Consider the following 27,978-nt stretch of genomic DNA (forward strand, 5'->3'; position numbering starts at 1 on the left):
CTTGGTCCATGTTTTCAATACTACCTGGCATTTTAAACCATTGGCAGTTCAGAGTGGTATACACTTGGCCACACCTTCATGTGTGTTCAAGGCTAAGCGGCTCACCAGGTCAAAGTCAGCAGTGACAAGTGGGGCCTCCTCAAGGGGCTCCAGAGGCAGCCAGTGGGAAATGTGGGGCCTGTAGCTTTAACAGCTGCTCCAGAGTCCATGCCCTTCCCAATGTCCAGCCTAAGACTGAGTCAGATGTGAGCAAGGGGCCTCCCACTTGTCTCAGATGAGGCTTCTGAGGTCAAGAATCTTTCCCTAATCTTTCTCACTAGTTAGTTGGATGTGCTGCCTCTAGTTTAGTGCTTATCAAACTTTAGCATACATAGGAATCAACTGGGGATCTTGTAAATGCAGATTCTGGTTCAGTAGGTTATACTGATTCTGCATTTCTAACAAGCTTCCAGGGGTTGCCAATGCCACTGGTTCGTGGCCCACACATTGAGTAGCAAGGACTTAGTGCTTTAGCGGTAAAACTCTAAAGCAAAGCTTATCTAACACCTCACTTGGACCTTGAAAATTATTCCTTCCCGTCCCAGCTGCTGGATAGCTGCTTCCATAAAGCAGAGATTGTAATACTTTCTTGTACATCAGAAACACCTAGAGGACTTAAAGATTTCCCCACAGCTTCTGATTCAGCAGGGTTGGAGCAAGGCTGAAAATCTGCATCTCTAACGAGTTCCCAGGTGATGCTGAAGCTGTTAATCAGGGGACCACAGTTTGAGAACCACTGCCCCAAAGCCTCAAGATTGCTTTTGGATCATTACTGTTTCTGCTTGCCAGTGTTAAATATCTAAAGAGCTTTCTTATTGTTCATACATGCTTCGGTAATTTTCACAGATTTTTTTTTTCCTAAGAAATATCTCCTGTTATACCCTGTACTGATAAACTTCTAGGAAGCTCAGACTACTTTGAAGATCTTTTATTTTGGATTCAATTTTATTGATGAATCCTTATTTGAGTTAGAATGTGTTTCCTTTTATTCCCCCAATAACCATCTTCTCCAAACTTAGCACTTTAAAAGAAAGTGTTTCAATACTAGCTAGCTACAGAGCCTGCTCTGATTTGAGGCTTCTGGGATTCATGGTGGCTCCACATCTTTACCTTAGGTGAATCACTCCCTTCCTCATTCTATATTCTAAGCTGGCTTTGTGCTATTTTAATTAGCTAACCACACTCCTTTGAATATTTGACTCAGGGCATATACTCCAAATGACTTTCTGTCCTGGTTGCTCAGTTTTCTTGGCAGATAGCGTCCTTCTTTCCTGTGACCAATCACACAGAACTATGAGTTCCCTGTGTTTCTGGGCTGCCATTTGCCATTCTGTATGGATCACATATAATGAGTGTGGACCATATGCTCTACTTTGCCTGGGTCAAGCCCAGTATGTACTAATCGTTCCCTCCTAGTTATTAATAGCATGCTCTTTTATTATCCAGTGTGTCTCAGTTTGGATGAGAACATTGTATACATATTACAAATAAAAATATTCATGGAAGAAGGAGGATTTTTAGCAGGAGATCTAGTTTTTTGACTCATAGAAGTTAGCAAAATATTTGCCTTAGAGATGTTCTGTTTGTTCAGAAAACTGATGGCATTGTGTCATACACTGCTGATCTCCATCTAAAGTATTGCCTTTCTTAATCTAGTTCTTGATGGAGTGAGACATGGTTGATTGTGCTGCTCTCTGAAGGAAAGAATTTACTGACCTTTCTGTTTATGGGATTTTGTGACCAAAACACATGTTAAAGTAAATCTCCCCCGGATTTCCAGTCTTTCCATAGAAGGGGATTCTCTCTGAATGTCTCCTCCTGGAACTCTTCCCATAAAGAAGAGCATGTGCTCAGGCAGTTGTTTAACATCCTGAGTTGCCAAGAATTGTTGGCCGGAGTCACAAAGCTATGCTGGGGTCTATTACGATTTACGCCGGTGAATCTCCACGTGGCTTCGCCATTGCTAGGCATTCCTTCCCTCCCTCGTTGAATTGGTACTGCAGGATCCACAGCCCCTGTTCTAGCCCACTTCCACTTCTCATACCCAAACCCCCCTGCCCCTGTCGTCCTCATCGGATTACATCATCATCTGTTTTACAGGGAAAACTGCAGCCATCCCAGTGGGAGCTCTCTTATTTTCTCCTCTTTGGTGCTTGAAATATCTGGATTATTACGCAACTTTACTTCTTGTTTCAGAAGAAATATCCCACCTCCTTGCCAAGGCTTACACTTCCCCCTTTCTCTTTCTATTTTGCCTTATCATAAAAGTTCCCTTTCTTGGCTCAGATATCCCTTCAAATCTTCACCTCACCTTCATGCTGCATTTTTCGAAAGGCCAGGCTATGTTTCCTGAACCCACTTCCTTTCTATGAGGACTGATGTATCGCACAACTTGCACACTGAATTCTGTGTACAGGGTTCTCTCTGGAAGCCATTGAAATAGACCATAGTGTGTCATGCTTCAGTCGTCATTCCTTGACCCAGAGGTTGCAAACTGGTGGTTTGTAGATTGGATCTTGCCTGCCAGTAGTGTACAGAGCCTTCAATATATGCTAAATGGGATTTCAGCAGGAAAAGACTTGAAGGAAGGAAAGAGAAGCCACTTTTGAAGATATAATTGCTTAGAGTTTTCCATAGTTGAAGGAAGGTATGTGTTCTGAGATTTCAAATGTAGTCAGAGTCCCAAGCAGGATAAAGATAAATGCCCACCTGGACTTATTATAGTGAACCCATTGCTTATCAAGGATAAAGAGAAAATTTTAAAAGCTCCTAAACTACAATTACATTGGAAACAACGATAAAAAGAGGGTTGAGCTGATGGCCTTATCTTAGCGCTCGCATCCTCAACCTCTCTAGCAGCACACACCCTGTACCGCATTTTCTGTTTGCCTCCACTGATCCTGAGAACTTCTAGCTCTTCCTCAGCAGTTTTTTTTTTTCCTGTATTACTTACCTGTCTCTTTTTTCTTTTCTTTTTTTTTTTTTTTGATGAGGAATAGTCACCTTGAGCTAACATCTGTTGCCAATCTTCCTCTTTTTTTTTTGCTGAGGAAGATTAGCCCTGAGCTAACATCTGTGTCAATCTTCCTCTACTTTGTATGTGGAATGCTTGGATAGCATGGCCAATGAGTGGAGTGTGTCCACGCATGGGATCCAAACCCGCAAACCCGAGCCGCCGATGCGGAGCGTGCAGAACTTTAACCACTCAACCACAGGGCTGGCCCTTATTCCTTTCTTTAATCCTGCCTTCCTAAATGTTAACCTTCCCAAAGTTCTTTATCATCTTCTCCCCTATCTTCCAAGTTCTTGCCTTCAACTATCATTTTGTTGTTGTTCTTTACTCACAGGAACATATGTCCAATATCAAAATTTTCCCTTTAAGTCCCAAATTTATCTATAAATAGATATAATAGATATAACCCACACAAACAAAAGCTCTGTGGAGTTCTCAGTAATTTCTAAGAGGGTAAAGGAGTACAGAGACCAAAGAGTTTGAGAGCCACCATTGTAGCACATTATGCTCAATAACTCTTCACTTCTTCTCTCAGCTTGAACCTTCAGAATCCACCCCTAATTCTTTTAAAAGCATTACCTTTCCTCCACACTCCAAGGTAGGAAACTTTGGAAACATCTCTTCTATCTCCCTTTTACTCTCTCCCTACACATATAATATACAAAGCTGCTTAGAAGAGTAGTTACTATTACACCTGGAAAGATAAGTAAAGGCCAGTGCATAGAGGGCCTTAAAATGGAGATCAAAGAAGAAGCAGTGTGGAAGCACGGATGGTTTTTGAACAGAGATGTAGAGTGATCATGTTGGTGATTCAGAGGGAAGGGCTCACTGCAGCGTGTCAGCACTGATTAATTGCCTAGTAGCTTTAGGATGAGAGTGTCTAATGGCTCTGACATTTTAGGCTGTGGTAAAAATAGTGGTGTACTAACAGCACCCATGTTCGCATTGGTGTGTGTTCCATTTTTTAGACATACTTTTTATCAGTGTTGTATCAATTTTTTAAATAAGGAAAAATTCAGGGAATAGGCAGAACAAGGAAAATTTGTTCACATTTTGCACATTGAACTGAAGTTCAGATTGACTGGGAGACTTTCTCCAGGTCATGAGGTTCAGAAGTACAGCACCCAGTCTTGTGACCCTCTGGCCTGTGACCGGAGAGAGAAGGCTGACGTTTGAAAGGGCATGCAGGAGGCATTGGTGTAATTCAAGCATGCAGTCGTATTTGCTTTTCAGATCAGTAAGCAGGTCTGCTAAGCCCAGGGATGTGCGTATCTTGAGGGCTTGGTTTTCCCCAGCCAACCCTCTCAGGTTAGAGCACTCCCATAGTTATAACTGAAAGAAATACAAGGAAGACCACGGGTCTGTGAGCAATCTCTTGGCCTTGCTCAGTCTCCATAGGAGCATGCAGGAAAGTGTTTATTTAATAAATGAAGGGTGAATTCTTGAGTACATAACAACCAAATTCTTTGAGGGACAAAGCCTCTTTCCCCTTCCTATACTTTAAAACAGCGCTTCTCAAACTGTGTTCCACAGGAATTAGGTATTCTGTAAAAAAAAAAGTGTGCTTTGATGAATGATGTTTAGGAAAAGCTGCACACTAGTTCTTGCATTGGAGACTTACAGATTTATAGTGCATGACAGCATATTAAAAGCTCTGAGGAGTCCTACAATAAAATAATTTGTTAAACTCTGGGTAACCTGTCATTTCCTAAGCTAATTTGAATTTGACCATGAAATTCTTTTTGTTTTTTTCTGAGAACAAGATTTGCCCTGAACTAACATCTGTTGCCAATCTATTTTGTATATGGGTTGTTGCCACAGCATGGCTGCCAATGAGTGGTGTAGCTGGGAACTGAACCCAGGCTGCCAAAGCAAAGCGTGTTCCACTTACCCACTAGGCCATGGGGTCGGCCCCATGAAATTCTTTTTTTTGCGGAATGCTTAGTACTACCCACTGCACAGAATAAAATGATTATTCCCAGGACATAGTTTGGGAAACACTGACTTAGTCCCATATTGCTGATATTAATTACAGTAGTATTTACTCTCTTATCTGCAGTTTTACTTTCTGTAGTTTCAGTTACCTGCAGTCAATCACAGTCTGAAAATATTAAATGGAAAATTCTAGAAATAAGCAATTCATAAGTTTTAAATTGTATGCCATTAAGAGTAGTGTGATGAAATCTGATACTGTCCCACTCCTCCCTACCCAGGACATGAATCATCCCTTTGTCCTTTCATGCTGTATATACCACCTGCCCATTAGTCACATAGTAGCCATCTTGGTTATCAGATCGACTGTCAGGGTATCATGGTGCTTGTGTTCAAGTAACCCTTATTTTACTTAATGATGGCCCCAAAGCCAACTTTATTACTAGTTATTGTTGTTAATCTCTTACTGTGCCTAATTTATAAACTAAACTTTATCGGGGCCGGCCCGGTGGCGCAGCAGTTAAGTTTGCACGTTCTGCTTCTTGGTGGCCCAGGGCTCGCCAGTTTGGATCCCGGGTGTGGACACGGCACCGCCTGGCAAAAGCCATGCTGTAGTAGGCGTCGCACATATAAAGTAGTTAGCTCAAGGCTAATCTTCTTCAAAAAAAAAATTTAAACTTTATCGTAGGTATATATGTAGAGGGAAAAACATAGTATAAACAGGGTTTGGTACTATCCGTTTCAAGCAACCGAACAGACGACGTATACATGGACATCACCAGATGGCCAATATAGAAATCAGGTAGACTCTGTAATTGGAAGCAGGAGATGGAGAAGCTTATTCTCTCTGCCAAAACAAGACCAGGAGCAGATTGTGGTCCTGACCATGAACTGTTAATATCAAATATCAGAGTAAAGCTAAAGAAGAACACTAAAAGAACTGCAGTGCCAAAATATAATGTAAACATTATTCCCAATGAATTTGAAGACCACGTAAACAACAGATTTGCGTTATTTAACTTAATGACCGAAAACCAGAAGAACTATGGACTGAAACCAGAAATATTAGGAAGAATGTGCAAAGACAATGCCTGGAAGTAAAAAGAAAAAACAAAAATTGAGATGGACGACAGAAGAAACAGTAAAAATTGTTAAGGACATGTGAGAAGCAACAGTAAAAGGTGACAAAAGCAGGGTTAGAATCCTGAATGCAGTTTTTCAGCAACTCTCACATAAAGATAAAGAGAACTACTATAATGGCCAATGCTAAGAGAAAGAAGAAAGCAATAAAAAAAGAAGAATGAGAGGTCTCTTCTGGAAGATTCAAAAAATCAAAGGGAAATTTAAACCTAGATTAGGAATACCGAATGACCAAGGAAGCACACTATCTGAGCAGGAGAGAATAAAGGGAAGATGGAAACAGTCCACTGGAGATCTACACAGAAGAGACAAAAGGAGGACAGATACTTTTGAATGAGATTCCTAAGGAAGAACGCGTAACTCTAGGAAGTGAAGTGAAAGCTTCCCTGAAAGTACTGGAAAGAAATAAGTCACCAGGGGTAGATGGAATACTGATAGAATTATTTCAAGCCACAGAGACTGAATCTGTCAAAATCTTAACAAGAATATGCCAACAAATATGGAAAACAAAACAATGGCCAACAGACTGGAAACACTCAGTATCCATCCCAATCCCTATGAAAGGAGATGCCAAAAAGTCCAGTGTCTATAGCACCATTGCTCTAATCTCCTGTGCAGGTAAAGCGATGCTCAAGGTGCTGTGACAAAGGCTTTTTACCTTGCATGGAGCAATAAATACCTGATGTCCAAGCTGGATTTTGAAAAGAGAGGGCACATAAGAATTGCAATTATTTGTTGGCTACTGGAGTGCTCCAAAGAATTTCAGAAGAAGGTTAGTTTATGAGTTATAGACTATAGTAAAGCCTTTGACCCCGTGGATCATGAAAAGCCATGGGCTTCTCTGAAAGAAATAGGGGTGCCTGCGCACTTCATCATCCATTGTCAATCTTTTGCCCTCATCTCATTTTTCATGGCCTATTGTAGTTTTTTCACCTGCATGTACCATCAGCCACTCAAGATGTCTAAAATTGAGTCCTCTCCTCTAACCTAGGTCTATTCTTCTCTCCTTCCCTGTGACTGTTAATCATGTCACTGTCCCCCATTCACCCAGGTCAAATATGGTGATGTCTTCTACTTCCATTTCTTCCAATGTTTCTTCATGTTCAATTGGTCATACCACTTCAAAGACTATCCCTGCCTCCCATTCTCTTTCCCACTACCACTGCCAACAAACTGGGCTTCCAGTTGACCCTCTTTCCCTGTCCAGTTCATTCTAATAGTAGAGGAAAGTTTTTACAGCTGATTCTGATCCATCCCTTGTTCACACATTTTTATCAGGTCTCATGTTCTGCACAACAAAGTCCAAATTCAGACTTATGTCTAAGTCCTTCCACAGTTTGATCCTACCCTACTTTTCAACATTATTCCAGGTAATGCCCTTCATGGAGTTATGGAAGTACTTTTCAGAATTAGAGAACACCTTGGTGTTCTTTCTGCGCAACTTCTTTGCACTTTTGAGCCTACTGTTCTCTTTTCTTGGAATCTCCTTTATTTTTCCCTATTCCCCCATGTCTTCTCAGCACATCTACCCATCCTTCTAAGCCCATTCAGTGGCTACCACTCTTACGAAGTTTTCCTTAGTCCCCTCAGCAGGCTATTATGTGTCCTTCTCTGGGGCATCATAGCACTTCGTGTATAACTTTCTTAACACTTACCAAATTCTGTCTTAAATTCCAGGCATTTGTGAATTTACCTTATGCTTGCCTGAAACTCAGTGAAGTAGCCTTTGTCTTCTACATATTTGTGCCCTCTTCAGAGCCTCACGCAGGGTTTTTACACAACAGGAATGAAAAAAACATTTGTTGAATAAATATAAGTAGTTTTAAAATGTTATTTTTATTTTTGTATGTATAAAATATCCTACCATAATTAGTGACAATGTATACAGTATTCTATGTTCTTTAATAATAGCTCTTCTGGAGTCAATAGCAATGATGAGAATTCAAATTAGTAGGTAGCCAAAGAACTATTTTTAATTGAGTTATAAATGTCCCTTCCTTCTTGATTTAAACATGGTTATGTTTAGTGTTTCCAAATTCACTTCACACAGAATAAGAAAACCTTGACCCAGGAGGGCCTTGAGAACCTGAGCCTTGTTCCCAGCCTGCCCACTCAGTTGGATTCACGGTGGAACTAGATTGTTCTCTCTCACACTCATGTACTCACCGCCATCATTTCCCAGAATTGGAATGATGGCTAATGTTTATATTTCAAATAACTTCCTTGTGTGCACATTAAGTAAGGAGAGGGACGTCAGTACAGCTCTAATTAAACAGGTTAGGGCCATCTGAAACGCATTTGCCTGAAGATAAATGTCAGCGTGGATAACCTGAGAGCATTTACTATTAATATAGTTCCAAGCTAGTCCCTTTCACAACTCCAGCCTCCCCTACCCTTCCCTAATTGGCATTTTTAAGGCAGTTTCATGAAATGCCTTCTTATTGGGAATTGGTTTTAAGGACCTGTACCAGGAGACATTGTACAATGATTAACCTTACATTTGTTTAGAGTGTGGGTTTAATAAGACCGTTAGCCTGATCATTTTAAGGAGAAGCCCTGTAGTCTAGTCTACTGGAGCAATGCGTCTCAGACCTTGCTGTTCATGCAAGCTAGATAGGATCTTGTTGAAATTCAGAGTGTGATTCAGTGGGTCTGGAGTCAGTAGGAGAGTCTGCTTTTCTAATCAACTCCAGATGATGCTGATGCTGCTGGTCCATGAACCACACTAGGCAGAGGCCTCGAGGAAGGTCCTGGGAATTTAGTGATGCTGGATTTTTATCCAGGCTCTGTCACTTAGGCAAAATGGTTTTCCTTTCTGGGTCTTAGTTTTCCTAATCTGCAACATGAGGCAGTTAAAAAGAACAATATAACAGCTCTTTCCAGCTCTATCGTTTTATGGTGACGTGGGAGGAAGTAAGAAGAATGAGGAAGGCTACAGTTCTGAGCTTATTTACATTCTCTTGATCTCAACCCAACTTCGATATTCATTGATAGTTTATCTTTAATGTAGCATGGATGACAAACATTAAAGTTTTCCATGTTTATGTTAGAATGTGGACCTTCAAAAAATAATTGTAAACTCATGATTTAATAAAGAAATTGTGTGTAAAATACACTCCCTCCCCCACCCTCATCTTTCATGTATGTTCTGCTGTTTTTGTTTTATTAGGAAATACTCCATAACCTGGATGGGATTGAATACCTAGCTCAGGTGAGATTCCTTTTGCGGTGGCTGGCCTTGCCTTTCCACTTTGTGCCATGGCTCTGGTCAAAGATCACACAGGTGTGTGACAGAAGATGGCTTCCTTACCTTAGGCTGCCTGCCAAGGGGAGGAGCGGGCAGGATTGATAAGTGTGAGTGTGAGGCAGGATATTCATAGAGCGGGGAGGGGGGGGAGGACCCGTGACGTTTTGTTCTGGCTCATTGGGCTCAGTTTACCCAGCCTGTTGAAATTAGAAAGTTCTATAAAGGTCTCATGTCTTCAGTTAGTAACGAAAAGAAATAGGTGTTGGCTGGCAGATGCATGTCCTCAGCATTGCACATACCAAATGATAAAGGAAATCTTGCTTATGGAAATGTTCACAACTTCTTCACACACGCACACAAAGAATTACTGTGCTCACTGAAATATTACCAAATAAATAACAACGTGAGGAATGATCTTGACTTCATTTATTTTTCTGCTTTGTTAACTACTAAGGGAAGGTAAGCAGGTGAATATATATGCGGAGCCAGTTAAATGTTTGGGTTTATTAACATGATAAAACAAAATATCTGGGCATGGCCTCGAGTTAAAACAGCCCATTCTCCTAAAACCTATAGCATGTACTGAAAGAATGATTTCATAATAAACCGTGGTTCTGCAAACTCATTCTCAATTATTAATGGAAGATTAAGTTTAAAGGCAATTTAACGTTAAATCTATTTTATTTTATTGTATTTGTATTCTTGGGTAATTGATACAACATGCCTAGTTTTTAAGGATTTTTTTAATCGGACGGAGGCTTACCTCATTTAAGGATAGTCTTTCATAAAATTATGTTATAAAGAATCTATTATTCACTGTAATTTCCATGATAATATCAGAAATTTATGTGTTTCTCTGAGCTCATTTCTTATACTCAACTGTCCACAGTGAAGGACTGTCAAACTACCCCATACCTATTTTATTCTGATTGTTGCTATCCGCTTGAATGCTAGTTAGATATAATTTAGGATATTATAAAACATAAGGGCAATAAAATATATGCAGAGTGTTATAAAAATTCTACTGAAGTTCTGTGTACTATGTATTCTGCATCTTACGTCTGTCTTGTATTTGGAGGCTAAATTACAACACAAACAGTTACAAGTCCTTTGGGGACTTTTGAGAACTTAAACAATCTTTGCATGATCCCTCCCTTAACCTCAGGGCATGCCAGAGAAGGCAAAGAATCCAGAAGTCTAGTCCCTGGAGTGAAACAGGCCCAGCAGCGCTGATATCATTTGGTGAATCTTCTCTGCCACCTGCAGTTCACTTGCAGAAGTGCACAACCTTGTGTGCTCTCGGTGTCTGTCCTCCCTTCTGACTTGCTTGTTGGTTTGGTCCTTCCTGCAGTACATGGAGATCGTGGCCAATGAGTACCTCGGCTATGGAGAAGAACAGCACAGTGTGGACAAGCTGGTCAACATGACGTGTAAGCGTTGTCGTGGGGACACAGCCAACTTTCCAGACTTGCTAGAATAAGCAGTGTGGTGTTTGCAGCAGGAAAAGGAATTCTTTGAAGATTATTGAGTGTACTCACGTCCAGTCAGGGTGTTGAGAGTCCGTGCCAATCCTTATATCCAGTGGCAAAATATACCCGGGGGAAGACTTTTAGATCACATGTCTTATCTTGAAAAGCTCAATTTCATGTTTAAGAAGATTTTTATTGAGCAGAAGCTCACTTTATGTAGTACAGGAGAGACTTCCTTCCATAAAAGCACATTTTGATAAAAACATTTTTGCCGTCTTTGATTTCTATTAAAATGTCGTAGACTATTCAGTTTTCATCTTAAAGTTGGGTTAATAATAATGCCTACCTCAGAAAATCTAGAACATTCAGAACATAAAAAAGAAAACAAAAAACCCTAATGTGATGACGATGGTATGAAAACACTGCTCTGTGTGGGTGAGCTATTCTGTCATCACTCAATCTTCTCTCTTTGGAGGCTCTGCCCAGCCCCACCTTCCACCCTCTCCGTGTTTGATGAGCCATAGAGCTCCTGCTGCTGTGGGATGCTAGCCCGTCTTCTTTGTGTGAATAGGCTGGTTTCCCACATTTGTTTGTAGGACAGCACACTGATTCTCAGTTACAGGGAGAGAAGAGTCTGTGGTGAGCCCCAGGTACCAGGAAGTTTCTTTGAGGTCAATGAGACTCCTCAGCTGAGGAAGCTTGCTAGGTCCGTCACTTGAATTCTTTATAGGGAAGATCTTTGAAGAATAGTTTTCACATTGAACTAGTAATGATGTTAAGGAACCCAGTCAACTTTAAGTGGAAGGAGAGGTTTGCCTATTTTGGTATTTCCATATTCATTATTATAATAGTGATATATAATAACTACTAGTTGAACGTGAGAGGTAATTCTTGGAGTAAAAACAATAGTCCTGTCCCTCCTCTCTCCACCGTTCCTTCTGTGTCATCTGTTTTCCCATTTGTCTTTTCTCTGCTTGCCCATCAATACTTCAGACCTGAGGGTCTATGAGTGCTGCCCACTTTAAACTCTGAATGCCTCTTTGAGTTATTTCCTTCCTTTATAGATATTTTTCAAAAACTTGCTGCTGTCAAAGACCAAAGAGACTGGGTCACCACTAGCGGAGCCCACAAGGTAAGTGGTCCCAGAAGGAGTCAGCGCTTCAGCCCCATATGGCAGTGTTCACAGGCTGGGGTTCAGAGCCCTGTGGTCAAGCCGCATTAATTATAACTCACAAAGCTGCCAACTTAGCCGAAAGTTGAAATCTCTGCCAACCCTTTTATATTCTTTATCATCCTAAAGAGAAAATATAGAAACAGCAAATAGAGGTTTTCTGAAACTCTTTTCTCTTTTTCCTGTGCCAATTAATAACAACTAAGTTTATTGCTTAATTTAAATGTTGCCTGAAAACCTTGGTGATACATAAACTGACCCTAGGTGTACGTTTACAAATAAACAAATACATCTGTGTGTATATGTATGAATACATTCCATATGGCACATGAGGTTATACTAGTTTGAACCATATGAGATTGCCATGGTCTGTAGGCCAATTTCATATGGTTTAACCTCATAATAATATGATAACATATTATAAGCATATAGGTCAGATATACATTTCAAAAATGGATGAGTGCAGGTTAAAATAAGACAGACTAAATTTCCACTTACAGCCAAACTATTTAAATGGTAGCTGCCTAGAGCCAATTTTCAAGAATCTGTTGAGTTCTTATATCCCAGAAAGCTACTTTTCAGCATATAGTAGAGCAAAGTTCCCTAAAATGTGTTAGCACGTGCTGCTCATTGTGTGGGCGATGATTCTAGGTCATATACAGTCTACATTTTTCATTTCAAAAGCTATATATTTCACTGATATTCTTGCTCAGAATTTAAAGAACATTTGTGAGTAGCATTAAAGTGTTAAGTGGACATGGCAAAAGCTGTGAAAGTGCTAAATCAGTGACTGAGGTTTGGGAAACATTATGTTAGGAGACAGAGAGAAAAGAAAAAATGAGAGAGGAAAAAGAGGGAGGGATCAGACAAACAAATATAATGATAGCTGTGTAAAAAAAATGCATGAAATCATAGAGAGGAAAAATCAACATAATAGAAACCCAAAAATCACCCCAGCACTTGTTGCTCAGCTTGCAGCTGTGGCCCAGAATATGTTTGGGGGTGTACTTTTGGGGAACTCTGAGTTCTAAAAACATAGAAGGCAAATGAGTTTGCATTAATGGGAATTTAGAGAAGGCAACTGATAAGATACAGCAGACTTCCAGCTACGTCGTGTTATTTAGGATGATGCCTGGAAGCATTGATTCATGCTCTTTCAACATTAATTAGAAATACGAGAGGCAAATGGAGTGCTTGGTAGTGTGGACATGTCTTGCTTAGTTTGGAAAAAAAGTGGCAGTCTTCAATATTTTGTTGAAAAATAGTTCCATAATTTGGAAAGTGCCTACCACAATGCCTGACCCAGAATGAGTTCTCAATGACTGGTCGTTACCAGTATTAAAATTTATGTAGCTAGTCTCCCCACTTCTACTTGGGAAGGGTTCAGAAGAGACAGAGCAGACCATAGGGGCACATGAAAATGGAGGGAAGTGTGAGAACAGGCTGGCATCTTCCTTGGTCCCTTTTGCTCCCTCTCCTGGCCACGGAGTGGCTACAAGGAGCTGGTCTCAAGGGTTCCAAAGTAAGGAGAGGATGGACACCTGCCCCCTGTAAAGAACTGGGTATTGTGAACATTTAATACATCTCCTTTTGAGGTTAAGCCTCTGTGATCTTTAGAAGGAAACATTATACTACTCAAGAAGCTTGGAGTACTTACATAATTAAACTTTATTTTACTTCATTTTTCAGACATTAGTAAATTTACTCAGTGCCCGGGATACTAATGTTCTATTGGGCGCCCTCCTGGCTTTGGCTAGTTTAGCTGAAAGGTAAGTATTTTAATATAATATACTTTCCAGTTCTGCTGCTGTAGCAGTTTAGGTGGGAGAGACCCAAAATAGATGTTTCTCCAGTTTCTTTGTCACCTACTTAGTTAAAATTTGTGAAAAATAAGCATGAAATATCATTAATATTGAAGGGAATCCTGCACAGAAAAGCATCATTTTAAAATTTAAGTTGGAAAGGCAAATAACAGTTTAAAATTTCCATGTTTTTTTCCTGACTAGAAATACTTATCTAGTCTTTTCATCCAACCCTCAGTTACTTCTACTTTCAAAATTATACGATATTTCTTTGGCAATTGAGTCTCCTTGACTTTCTTTCTTCATTCTCTCTTCTGTATTTAACATTTTAAAACATTTTTGCCCTTTAAAAAAATCCTAGAGAACCTGTCCCCCATAGATGTCATGATTATTTTAAACAAAAATCTTTAAATATATTTTTATGCCAATAAGTGGATCACTGCTTTTTTGTTTTTTGGTTTCTTTCCAACTTTATTGAGGAATAATTGACAAATATAATTGTATGTATTTAAAGGGTACAACATGATGATTCGATATACATATACACTGTGGAATGATTACAAGGTCAAGATAATTAATAGATCCATCACCTCGCATAGTTAACTCTTATTTTTTTGTGGTGAGAACGCTTAAGATCTGCTGTCAGCAACTTTCAAGTATACAATACCATGTTATTAACTGTAGTCGCCATGCTGCTCATTAGATCCTCAGAACTCATTCTTCTTATACTTCAAAGTTTGTGTCCTTCAACCTTCATCACTCCATTTCCTTCCATTTCCAATCCCTAGCAAACACGAACCATTCTGTTCACTGTTCTATGTAACTGGTTTGTTTATTTATTTATTTAAGATTCCATATATAAGTGATACTATACAGTATTTGCCTTTCTCTGTTGGGTTATTTCATGTCCCAATAATTTGTAACAACAGCTCCATCCATGCTGTTACAAATCTTAGGATTTGCTTCTTTTTTGTAATGGCTGAGTAATATTCAATTGTACGTATATATATCTATACCACTGTATAGATATATATATCACATTTTCCTTATCCATTTCATCTGTCAAAGGACATACAAGTTGTTTCCATATCTTGGCTGTCGTGAATAATGCTGATCATTGCTTTTTTGTGAACAACATATGATTCCCTTTCTCCAAAGGGAAATAAAAAATTTAAACTTACGACACATAATACTTATTGAATGTTGGAATTTGATGTGGCTCTTCCCTATAGGGCTGTATTGCGTATTGTTTCTCCTCCTGAGATAATATGAGAGCTAGGATATTAAATAAGTGGATATGGAAAAATATGCTTTTAGAAATTACTAATAGTTTTAAATTTGTAGTCCAGAATGTAGGGAGAAGATAAGTGAACTCAACATTGTAGAAAATCTGCTGATGATTTTACATGAATATGACTTGCTTTCCAAAAGGTAGGATTGCTAACAGGAGAAAAAGACAATGCCTTATATTTGCTGAAAATGATTATTACTATTTTTATCACATCAAGTTATTTATATTGTTACTGAATATCATGAGTCAGCTTGGCATTTATTTTCTATTTAAGTTTATATAAAACTTATATGAAACTTTGGTCCTGCATTACTTCTAGATCTGGGCATAGAATCAAAATACATAAATCTTATCAAGTCTTTAATATTTTTGTTTATTTCATTTTTTTACATCTTATCTCTTTAGGGAAAGAAACTCTGAAGTGGCTCTATTTTTAGTAATTTCAGATTGTATGTTGAATAAATGATTAGATTTCTTAAGTTTATTTTGCTTAAGGCAAGTAAAATAAGTTAGGATACCTGCTGACTTGTTTCATGATCCCCTGTTATTATAACTCAGAATAGATTCTAGAGTAAAATGAATTCATTTTTACTTGAATTGCATATTGCTGTAAAGAATTACTGTATCCATATAGTTATCAGGTTTTTTTGTTTGTTTTTGTTTTATTTAAAGATCTATTTTTGGCTTCTTTTTTTTTTTTTTTTTTTTTTTTTGGCACCTGGGCTAACAACTGTTGCCAATCTTTTTTTTTTTCTTTCTGCTTTATCTCCCCAAACCCCCACTGTACGCAGTTGTATATCTTAGTTGCATGTCCTTCTAGTTGTGGGATGTGGGACGCCGCCTCAACGTAGCCTGACGAGCGGTGCCATGTCCACGCCCAGGATCCGAACCGTGGGCCGCCGCAGTGGAGCGCATGAACTTAACCACTCGGCCACGGAGCCGGCCCCCTGCTTCTTTTTTTTTTTTGAGATTGGCCCTTAGCTAATATCTGTTGCCAATCGCTTTTTTTTCTTCTTCTCCCCAAAGCCCCCCAGTACATAGTTGTATATTCTAGTTGTAGGTCCTTCTAGTTCTGCTATGTGGTATGCTGCCTCACCACGGCTTGATGAGTAGTTCTAGGTCCGCGCCCAGAATACGAATCAGTCAAACTCTGGGCTGCCAAAGCAGAGCACGCAACGTAACCACTTGGCGACGGGGCCAGCCCTAAGTTGTTACATAGAGTTGCAACGTACATCATTTGATATTTAGTTGAGTAAGTTACAATTTTCTAAAGAGGCAAAAATATGTAACAGAAATATATATTTCTGTAATATAATGAAATGCAGTGAAACCCTGACACTTAACTCATAATAAATCTCCTTGGATTCTTCTTCAAAGCCAATTTAACTCTCTTTTGTGAACTGTATGATAGACTTGGTTATCTGAACTCATTCACCCAACAAACAGTCTCTGCATAGGTGTTGGAAAACCGAAGATGAATAAGATATGGGTGTATAGGGTAGGGGAGAGGACAGACATGCAAACCCACGGTTTCATCATAGCTCTGCAAGTGGTGAGGTTGATGGATGCACAGAGTACTCTGGGAGCATAGAGCAGAACCTCTCAATCAGAGCAAGGGGTCATGCCAGGTTTCCTGAAGGAAGGAAGAGTTATCTAGGCAGAGGGAGAGAGCAAATGAGAATAAAGTATGTTCCCACAGGGAGGCGTGAAATGGTGTGTGTTAGAGGAAAGCACATGGTTGGGCACAGCTGGAACAAAGAATACAGGAGGGAAAGTGCCAGAAAACTAGAATAGACAGTTAATGATAAGTTTAAAATATAGCTAATTTTCTCCAGGCTTTCTATATGCCAGGCCCAGCTCTAAGCACTTTTGTGTGTTAACTCATTTGATCTGTACAGTAACCCTATCAATTTCCATATTTTATAGATGAAGTAACGAGACACCTTTAGGCAGGTCATGATGGAGTCTTTGTGCTAAATAAAGAGTGTGGTTGTTATCATAAACATTATGGGGACTCACAGAAAGATTTGAAGCTTGATGAGATCTTATTTTGGGGAAGATTATTCTGGTAGCAGTGTTTGTGATGTTTGAGGTAGGAAAGATAGCCACACAATGAGATCCACTTAGAACAAGGAGGCAATGTTTGGTGTAGAAAGTTTGAGAAGGTGAAGTATAGTGTTTATGAAAGAACAGATATTCTGAATGTCAGAGCGTAAAAATTTGGGAGGGAGAGGAGCCATGGAAAACTGGCTTAGGAGAAAGGAATTATGAAGCAGTATGGGAATGAGGCTAGTGGAGAGGTGGATGAAAGAGGAACTTAGATCTTGAACATAATCAAAGATCGTAAGAATAGGAGGAGCAGTAGGATTAGCTAGCTGCATGATATACAAGAGAATTAACCCCAGCAGTTGCCCAGGAAATAAGGGGCACTGAAGGCTCTTGACTGACGGTGGCTAAGGATGTGTTTTGGCTAATTCCCAGTCTTCTGGCTTGGAAAATTGAAAAGATTGTGGTGTCATGAGTCAAGATCAGGGATATAAGAGGAAGAACAGATTTAGGAAGTAGGATAATGACTGTGAGTTTAGACACAGTGGGGTGAGTATCTGTGCAACAGCCATGTGGCTAGAACTTCTGGATATTGGGAGTGATGACTGAGCGAAGCTCGCTATGCCACAGTAGAGGGAGTGTTGGAAGCCGTGGGAATGGAAGACACCATCCAGGCAGAGTGTTTTGAGTGTGAGACTGGATGACTAAGGATGGTTCTTTGAAACATTTATTATCATGTTTCAGAACTCAGCTGAACCTATGTCTTATGCCATCGTTATTTTTATTTTACTCTCCAGATTGTCACTGAGCACTTTGCACTTAATTCATCTGTATGATAGTGTTTTTGCCATTTTGTATGAATGTCATGATATTGCAACCACATAGTAAGTTTCTGAAGGCTCGAATAAGACTTTTATATTTCTTTTGTCTTGAGCACAATACATGTCCCATTGTATGTATTCCATACCTACTTGCTGGTTAGTAGGTTTTTAGCCCGACTAGTGTAGGTACAATGAGGATATGCTTAGAACAGTGTTCAGCAGACTATGACCTGCAGGCCAAATTTGGCCTGCTGCCTGTTTTTGTAAATAAAGATTTATTGGAACACAGCCATGCCCATTCGCTTTCATGTGTCGTCTATGGCTGATTTGCACTATGTCGGCGTGCTTGGGTAGTTATGACAGAGACTGTGTGGCCAGTAAAGCCGAAAACATTTGACTGTGGTCTACTCCTTCCTAGAAAATGTACGGTGACCTGTGACCTAGAAAGTATTAGAATTATAGTCCGTGCAGTGGTGAAAGCTCTAGTCTAAATGTGAAGTCCGTAACCCACGATGCTGTGATTCTCATCCTAACTCTCCCCATCTCTTTTCAGACTCACTGCAGAGTTACTGCGCTTACTTTGTGCCGAGCCCCAGGTGAAAGAGCAGGTGAAGCTCTATGAGGGGATCCCCGTCCTCCTCAGTCTGCTTCACTCCGACCACCTGAAGCTGCTCTGGAGTGTTGTCTGGATTCTGGTTCAGGTTTGTGAGGACCCCGAGACCAGTGTGGAAATTCGCATTTGGGGAGGCATCAAGCAGATTCTTCATATTTTACGAGGGTGAGTCAGAGTGGGCTTTGACCTACGTTGCCCTAATCTCTGAAGGCTGGGGACTCTGCTGTATGATGGTGGCTTGGGCACATGGTCAGCTCCCTCCCTCCTGCTCTTTGGTCATTCACGTTTTGCAGGGTAATTTATACTTGTCGCAAACATGCTCTAAATCAATGTTGGCGCATTTGTCTTTTAAGCTCCTTGAGAGCCCTGATGTATTTATCTTTGCATCACCAGCCTCCAGTACAGTGCTGGGTCATCGGTCAGCAAATGTAGGTTGAATGGAAATCCAATAACTCAAAGAAAACGTTTGTCTTGCCACCTTTATCTTCAATCTGTATATGCAGATTGTAATCCCAACAAGAACAAAAATTAGTACTATTTTACTGAAATGTTTATGTGTGCATATATGTCATTCATCTATAAAGAGAAAGGAAAGCCTACATTAAAGGTACAGGTATATAATCCATAGTTAAAATTAGAGAAAATAATATTAATCAAATGAGTGCCATGTTACTAACCCTGGTGCAGTTGTTCTTTTCTCTCTAATCTTCACTACAGTGCTCCAAGGGGGGTTAAAACCTTATTATCTCTCTTTCAGAAGTAAAATTCCAATAGCATTCAAAGCCATGATTATGGAGAAGGAATGTTTTGTTGAAATAGTTCCAAATTGAAATTCTATGAAAGTGTGTTACAATAACTACTGTGTTTTATGTATGATATATTGAAGTATTGAATAACAACATCTTTTTGTACCATCAGTGGGAGGGTTCTATTACCTAATATCATTTTGAAGCATAATTCAACCCTATAGGTGCTGAATCAAAGTTGAAAAGGAATATGTTTGCCTGAAAGAGATCATATTTATGATTGGTAATACATCAATAAGGCTCATTCCAGTAAAAGCAGAGTGACTTAGTTTGAATATGACTACATATTATCACATAAATATTAATCACACTTTGTGCTTGTTATGCCTCCAGGGATATTGTGGATCTATGTGTTATCAACTTTATTTTCTCTGAGAGACATGCCAAAGTGTAAGAACAGACTGTAGAGATATGAACAGTAGCTTTGTTAATGATTCCTGTCATTACCAAGACAAAGGGAGAAAGTATATAGACTGTTGATAATATACTTGCTTTTATGAATATCACATAAAAATCTCAAATACTTTAAAGTATAAATTATAAATCTTTCATTAGTACTGTGGTTTAATAAGCTAGCCTCTTGGTCAAAATAATTGCAATTGCCAAGCCTCTTTTTTTGCTTGCGTTCGTAGGGTAACGATGGTGATGATGGCGGTGGTAGTGGTGGTTATTGTTATTGGTTAATCATACCTATTACAACAGCTGTGGATTGTCCTTTTGAAGAGCAGCTATTTTTTTTTGATGATAAAATTAAATTCTATAATAGTTAAGCAATATTGAAGCAAAACCTGCCTTTTTACTCTGTAGAATTGAGTTTAGTACAAGGCACCAGTTTTCCTTTTTTCCTCAAGCCATAACCATCCTTGATAGGAAAGAGTTCTTTCATACCTAAAGAATTACTTTCTCAGTCTGTTTCTATGGTGCAATGTTAGAAAATTCTTCCCTGGGAAGATGGTATATGTCAACATTTATTCTATGTTCAACATGTCTCAGTGCTCTGGGAGAATTTATTGCCCAGCTGGGTAAACAATATCCTTTCCCAGCTTGTGCCTGCCCCTGGGCTGCCTGGAGCTGATGCTAGGGCTGGAGGTTGCCGGGTTGTCTGCTGGCTTGAGTATGAACAGGCACTGTTGTCAGGGCAGTTTCCAGGAAACCTCTTCATGCCCATTCACCTGCAATCCCAAACTCAAAGGTGGTTCCCTAAAGGGCTACATACTCTTGATCAGGTGAAGTATGATCCCTAAAATTCAAGTTTTAACGATTATTTTGATAAGATCACCAATTGTGACTATCCCTAGACCCAGCTGCATTACCTTCCCCAGGCTCATTGAAGGAAGGGCTAGTGGGCCCAGATGACGTTGGAGGGAAACCAAGGAGACTCTATCCATGTTATATTTGGGCACACAGAAATCCGGATAAAGCTGCTGCCATAAAAAAATAAATAAATGAAAAAAATAGGATAATCACATAAAACAAAAGGGGACAAAGCAGATAAAAGACACATCAAGAATCTATGGTGGAAGACACTGCACTAAGAAAATAGAAAAACATATGCTTTATTTTATCAAAGACATTAACAGAACATGAAATTTATGAAATGAGGTTAAAGATGAGATGATAGGACAATAGAAAGAGGAGGAGAGAGATTGAAGAGCCAAGAAAGAAGACGAGGACTGAATAACATCTGCAGAACTGGTAAGTTTAACAGGGTACTAGAAAGAAACTGAAACTAGTAAAAGGAAGGGCAAGCTTGAAAAAATTACATGTACTGTAAAGAAAAAAGAAAATTAATGAGAACAATTAGAAAATGAAAGATATGGCCTGTAGAAGGTGGGTTTTCAACATGTGGATAATTGATATCCCTGAGAATAAAACAAAAGGAATTAAAAAAAAATCAAAGATAGAAAAGAACTTTCCTAAAAGAAAGAAAGATTGGTATTTCACAGAAAAAGAGAACTCATAATGATGAAGACTGAGAAGTATTTAGGTGAATTGATTGCAGCAGAATGGAGCTCAAAAACAAAGGTGGCCGTGTGGAGCAGGAGGGAAAGGACAGTGTTTTCAATACACAGTGCTGAGTCAGCTCAGTAACCATATTAAAAAAAAAAGAAAGAGAGAGAGAAAGCAAGCAAGCAAGCAAGCAAACAAGCAAAGACTCCTTCCTCACACCATATACAAAAATCAATTCTAGGAAGACTGGAAAAAGAAACAATATAGATAGCACAGGAGAAAACTTCATGACCTGGGGAAGCAAAGATTTCTTAAAAAGGATCCAGAAAGCGTTGACCATAAACGAAAATTGATAAACTGGTCTGTGCATTAACTTCTCTTTTTCAGGGACAGAAATTTTGTTTCTGATCGTTCTTCCATCGGAAGCCTGTCTAGTGCAAATGCAGCAGGCCGAATCCAGCAGCTTCATTTGTCAGAAGATTTAAGCCCTCGGGAAATACAGGAAAATACTTTCTCTCTTCAAGCAGGTATTTATACCATATTTCTATGTTTTACTATTTGATACTGTTTAACTTTATATTGTTTTATTATTCTCGGTTATAAAATTAGTGTGATAATATTAATTAGGCATGATTTATAAGTTTAAAGAATGTGAAGTTAAATCCAAGAGGATGCCCGGAACCTCTTGGTACCAGTGTTAGACTTGCAGGTTAGTGATACCACAAACTTTCTTTTCCCTTCTCTTCATGTATCAAGAAGTCAACACAGAAGTCAGGCACAAAGAGGGTGGAATATTAGCTTTATTACTGGTAAAGCCGGATTAGAGAATGCAGCTTGATCTGTGGCCAGAATCACACTTCCCATCATTTTCTAGATCTTGGGGCATCCTCCTCATGGGAGATTCCACAATGCACATACCCATCCCACACGAAGCAAGCCAGTGCCTTCCTCATGCTTCATGAGCTCCTGAAGAGAAAGAGATGCTGCCCTCTGTAGGATTTTCACACAAAAGTAGGAGCAGGGCTGTAGGCACATACTTCTTGGCAGTTTGGCACAACCTTGAACACTTGTGTAGCCTGTAGCCTTTGGAGGAAGTGAGGCTGTGGTGCTGCTGACCAAGCTGGGTGCCCTGCAGCAGCCTGCAGGAAGGGAGCAGAGAGACACCAGGTAGGCTGCCAGGAGGGCAGGTCCTAAGAGGGGAAGACCAGACATGGCAGCGGGAGGAAGAGGGAGATAGGAGAAGAGCATACTTTCTTTGCTCCCTGCTCTTTCCTCCTTGAGAATGAAGAAGATATTTCTTCACAGATGTATGAGGTCAGGGAAATAGGATTTCCTCCTCGAATTGCCATTTCCGCTTACTCTGAAAGTAATATAAGGACTCCTACTGGGGATTTCCTGTTTAAAGCCTCCCCAGGAAGTCTAATCCAGCTAAAATCAGAGCTCCGGGTATTTCTAGGCCTCTCTCAGAGTGGATGAGAGGGATGGTGATAGAAGTCAGAAGGGCAGTTACCTATGTGTGGGATGCTAGGGAGGTTACTGCCTGGGAAGGGCACAGGGGAGCCTTTGGGGGCTGGAAATGTCCTATATAGTCATCAGAGTAGCAGTGGTTACAAGGTATATAGATGTGTAATATCTCATCAAGCTGTACACTTAAGGTATGTCTACTTTATACAGCTCATTTTATATCTCAATAAAAAGGAAAAATTAAAAATATTCAAAATATAAAGGGTTAGGAGTAGGGTCTGAGATTTGACTTCACCCACTTTGATGGCCATGTGGCCTTGGACAAGTGCCCTAACCTCTCCAAGCCTCAGTTTGCTCATGTGAAATGGTTGCGGTAATCATGGTATCAGGTGAAAGCGTTATGGTGGGGACTATATGAGGATATATGTTATGTTCACAGCACAGTGCAGGGCCAGGGGCAAGGGCTCAGTACAATGGTATTACCCTCTATAGGTGCTCCATGCTTGAGGATCCGGCCTACCTCTGCCTGAACGTGAGGCAGCTCAGTACAGAATGCCAGCAGAGGCTGCCCGGGGCTGTAAAGTGGCAGGGAGGGCAGTGCTCAGGACGTGGGATTTAACATCTGGCAGCCCGGGGTGGGACTCCGGGCCCCTTCCACTTATGAGTTCCATGCCTACTCTGTTAACCTCTCTGAACCTCAGTTTTCTCATTGGTAAAACTGGCAATCATAGTACACACTTTGATTATAAGAGCTAATTTGGATCATATACTTAAAGTACTCACTCATTCATTCAGCCATTGTAGATGTATTTTTTGAGCACCTGCTCAATGGCAGGTACACATTGGGCACTGGGGATCACAACGAACCAGATAGATGCAGTCCCTGCCTCTTGGTACACAGTAAGTGCTCAATAAAGTCTGCTGTGGGGTGTACATGTGAATTACATGAAGAGGAGAGTTAGAAGCCATTCAAAGTCAGTTCCTTCTCCCAGAGCCATGCCAGAAGGAAAATTAGTGTTTTTTGAGGAGTGACTCTGCTAACAAAATTGCCTGTGAGTTAGAGTGTTGATGTGAGAGTGTAATAGTGCAGTCATGGTGATGACCGACCTGACCGTTTGGTGGTTTTTGTTCCAGCCTGTTGTGCTGCCCTCACGGAGCTGGTGCTGAACGATACCAACGCCCACCAGGTGGTTCAGGTGAGAACGCTGCTCTCCAGGTTGGGGCTCTGTAACCACATCACGATCGACCGACCTTGCCTCAGGTCGAACTCTATATTCCAGAATGTAGCTTTTCAGATCCTGTCACATGATTTTCAAACATTTTAATATGTCTTATTTAGCTTATAGAATTCCATTTGATATTTTTGCCTTCCTCTTTTAACTCACTGGGCTTAAAAAGAACTGCCATGTAGTTAATTGGTGATGCTTCTTCCCTACATTATGTGCACTCTTTTTCATTGTATTTATCTTTTTTGTTAAAGCTATTCTGAACTGCTTTAATTTGGGGCATATAGGATACCATGAGTTAAGGATAGCAGTCACTTTAACTAGGAGTAGATCAAGTGGGTGCTGAAATTCAAAAGTACACAAGTGTATACAGAAACACATACGTATGCAACATTTGTATGGTTTTCTATTATAAAAGTTACTCCCTGCTTAATGAGTTTTACAGAGGAAACTGGTTTTTTTGGTCAATACAGTATATCCAACTTCAACTTCAAAACACAGAAAAGTTAGTAAGGGATCAGGTCACCAATGAGTAGGATCCCTGGGGGAAGCTCAGCAAACCAGGGGGTAGTTGGTAGAGCAGGGCATATGGACTAGGCCACATTGAGGCTCACTTCCCGTTGTCATTACTTGCTGGTTTGGGCTGGAACAATGACTTAACCTCTCTAGGTTTGGCTTTGTCGGGTATAAAATAGGGAAATTATAGACTAATTCACAGAACAGCTACAAATATGGGAAGACAGGTAAAGTGCTTCACAGTTATGATATACATGCCCACATATAGTAGAGTTCTGTAACTCATACATTTAATAGATAATAGAAAAGTAGCAATAAGTTAATACTTTTGGTTCATTCCTCGTGTATATATTTGTATTATAATGTCTAGAAAGACGTTAACTGTGCTTTCATGAATAACTTTTATTTTTTAAATCTATTCTTGTTTCTTTAATTTTTTCTATTTTCTTTTCTGCAATAATTTATCTTTCTGTATTTTTTTATTAACAAAACTATAAAGGGAGAAGTTATATTTCATAATTAGATATTTAAAATGCAAAGTGTAAAGATCTTTGGATCCCTTTATCCTGTCCCTTTTTATCCTCTACTCTTTGTTTTTAAACTATTAAATCAGTGTAAATTGATATACTTTATTATTTATAGTCTTTAAAGACAGCTGAAATTTTAAGATTGTGATTATAGTCTGTGGCGTTTAAGAGTAGTACACTGACATTTTTAGTACTGTCCTGTAATACTTCAAGTTCCAAAATTATAGTAACGTTCTTCTTGACTATTTTTGAGATTGCTTAGTTGTGTCTTTGTGCTTGTGTGTCTCTATGGCACTGTCCCTGCTCACTGATAACATGGTCCCTTTATTCTTCCAGGAAAATGGTGTATATACAATAGCAAAACTCATTTTACCCAACAAACAAAAGAATGCAGCGAAAACTAATCTATTACAGGTAATAAACGTGTCCATTGTTCTTCAATAGCAAGATAATGAAATCTGGGGAAACTTTGATAAGATAATCTATGAGTTTTAGAATTTTTAGCAGTGGTCCCTGTATTGACTGAGGGCAAACTATCTGGTGGGGGAGGTTGATGTGGAAACACATGCTGTTAAAGCAACGTGAAGGGCCTAACAGTGATTTCTCTGTGGGGGGTGGGGGTTAGGTGATTTTACTCACATATTTCTTTGCTTCTCAGTAAGGCCTATTTTTTTTAAACCTGTATTGTGTATCAGAAAATAATAAAAGAGGAAAATCATATGCCATCTTTAAACGTGGACCACCGTCACTAACATTTCACCTTTACAAAGGAAAGCATGTAAAATGGATGAGAAGCGACTTGCCAAGTAGATAAAGAGAAATGAGTGGGGTACCAATGGCATCTGCTACAGGGTGGAAGGTCATTTTACACAAAGGGAACAATATGTGCGAAGTGTGGGTGCTGACAGCTTAGAGCGTGCTTAGGCTGCTCCGTGGCGCTGGGGTGTGTGGGTTGCGGGAGGCAGTGCCTCAGGAGATGAGGCCTTGAAGGTAAGGAGGGGGCACACTGTGCAGGGTCCTATGTTTTTCTGAGGAGTGGGCATCAAAGGTGAGCGTCCCCAAAAGCATTGGAATGATAAAATTAGATTGAAAGTGAGCCTTTGCAGTAGTTGTAGCTCATCTTTTTTCCAAATCTTTAGGAAAGGAAGTAAGAAACAACTTTTACCTCCAATTTGATTTAAGAGCTGTCACCCAGGGGCCAGCCTTGTGGCACAGCAGTTAGGTTCACACATTCCTCTTCGGCGGCCCGGGGTTTGCCAGTTCGGATCCCGGGTGCGGACGTGGCACCGCTCAGCAAGCCATGCGGTGGTAGGCGTCCCACATATGAAGTAGAGGAAGATGGGCATGGATGTTAGCTCAGGGCCAGTCTTCCTCAGCAAAAAGAGGAGGATTGGCAGCAGATGTTAGCTCAGGGCTAATCTTCCTTGAAGAAAAAAAGAGCTGTGACCCAGAATGTGATCAAACTCGAGCAGAGGATTCTTGGTGGTGTCTGTGGGCTGGTCAGGCAGAGGTTTTGGAGAACTACAAATGAGAACATGCAGGTGGGGGACTTAATTTCTTTAGTGCACCACAGACATGTGACAGTGCTGGAACACAGAAAAAGTCAAATCCACCCTGCAGATGCCTGTTGTTCAGCCAGTAGAGGGTTTTTAAAAAGTCCTATTGAAATGGCTTTCGAGGAGCATGCATGTTCTCCACTTTCTCACGGTCTCCAAGACTCTCTGGCCAGTCATTTTGTTATCTGCCTGGCCTCTCTGGGCAATTTTGTTTGTGACCCTTCTACATTCAGATCACTTATTTTACAAAATGATTCCAGATTCGAATTTAGCAGACTCCGATCACCCCCAATACGCAGTGGTCGCCTATTGGACAGGTACCACTGGAGGCTGGGAGCTCTCTTTTTTTTCCAGGCACTGCAAAATGTCAGATGTTTATTTTTCTTCGTTAAAGTCTCACAGGCCCCTTTGTGAGCGTTCTCAGGAGTTGCTGTAGATGTTCTATTTGGGGAATGCTTAAGACTCTTTACTCAAGAGACCAATTTGTCAAGTTCGAGTCCAGTGTGCCTGTGGCTATTTTTATATGTCATCATTTCTAGTGTTTATTTTCTCAAAGAAACCATCTAAATATTGAGGCATACGTAGCAGGCTAGAAACAAAATAAACCTCGAGCTCCTGGAAATCTTTGGACGTTTAGTTTTCTCACTGTACGAATTTTATTTCTTGTCTCTGTGATCATTTTGTACTTTCTAGAAAGGAATTAATGACAAGTACTGAGTGAAACAAGGCCAAGATCCTTAGCATTTCTACAACATAAACACTTTTTACACATGAGCACTACCCTGGTTATTGATGTTTTTGTTTTCAGTTATAAGCTTTGGCTCCCACGTAGGCCAGCCACACTCACAATAAAGCGACTTTCATGTTTACTTCGTGATAAGTCAATCCTTTTAATTTGTCGAGCTACCATTTGCGAATCGCATATCCTTTTATTTTCCAGTGTTATGCCTTCAGAGCCTTGAGGTTCCTCTTCAGTATGGAAAGAAACAGACCACTCTTTAAAAGGTAGGAGCTTAGAGAGATTTAAGTGACCAGTGATCATTCGATCATACATACCTGAGTTAGATGCAAACAGTAAGAGAAGAACGAATCAGCATACAAAACACGTGTCTTCAGATTTCTTAGAATCTACAGATAAAACTGAGCTGCCCTAATGGTGTCTTGACACTTAACAAAACGATGATGAAAGAGCCTGAATCACTATATCAATACAACTCTTCTTAATTGCATGTGACTCCTCTGGCTTTTAGTTTTTGTCTCTTTTTTCAATGACATGAGCATTTTAAATGGATGACAAAAAAACATGTGCTTGTTTTTGCCCATTCGGAAATTCCAAAATTGATCTAGTA

The 27,978-nt window shown here is 39.9% G+C and overlaps 1 protein-coding gene across 17 annotated transcripts in view; it reads left to right on the forward strand.

The window, feature by feature from the left end:
* Nucleotides 1-27,978, forward strand: part of NEK10 (NIMA related kinase 10) — a 217,163-nt gene that overhangs the window by 38,301 nt on the left and 150,884 nt on the right. For all 17 annotated transcript variants that reach the window (XM_070577417.1, XM_070577420.1, XM_070577424.1 and 14 more), the window contains 10 exons: nucleotides 9,294-9,335; nucleotides 10,723-10,801; nucleotides 11,905-11,972; nucleotides 13,701-13,780; nucleotides 15,158-15,244; nucleotides 18,525-18,749; nucleotides 21,728-21,867; nucleotides 23,939-24,000; nucleotides 25,410-25,487; nucleotides 27,570-27,634. In XM_070577417.1, coding sequence (XP_070433518.1) covers nucleotides 9,294-9,335; nucleotides 10,723-10,801; nucleotides 11,905-11,972; nucleotides 13,701-13,780; nucleotides 15,158-15,244; nucleotides 18,525-18,749; nucleotides 21,728-21,867; nucleotides 23,939-24,000; nucleotides 25,410-25,487; nucleotides 27,570-27,634 — 926 coding nt within the window. The remainder of the gene's footprint in view (nucleotides 1-9,293; nucleotides 9,336-10,722; nucleotides 10,802-11,904; nucleotides 11,973-13,700; nucleotides 13,781-15,157; nucleotides 15,245-18,524; nucleotides 18,750-21,727; nucleotides 21,868-23,938; nucleotides 24,001-25,409; nucleotides 25,488-27,569; nucleotides 27,635-27,978) is intronic.

This window comes from Equus przewalskii, chromosome 15 (assembly GCF_037783145.1).
Source record: "Equus przewalskii isolate Varuska chromosome 15, EquPr2, whole genome shotgun sequence".
In the NCBI taxonomy this organism is placed as follows: Eukaryota; Metazoa; Chordata; class Mammalia; order Perissodactyla; family Equidae; genus Equus; species Equus przewalskii.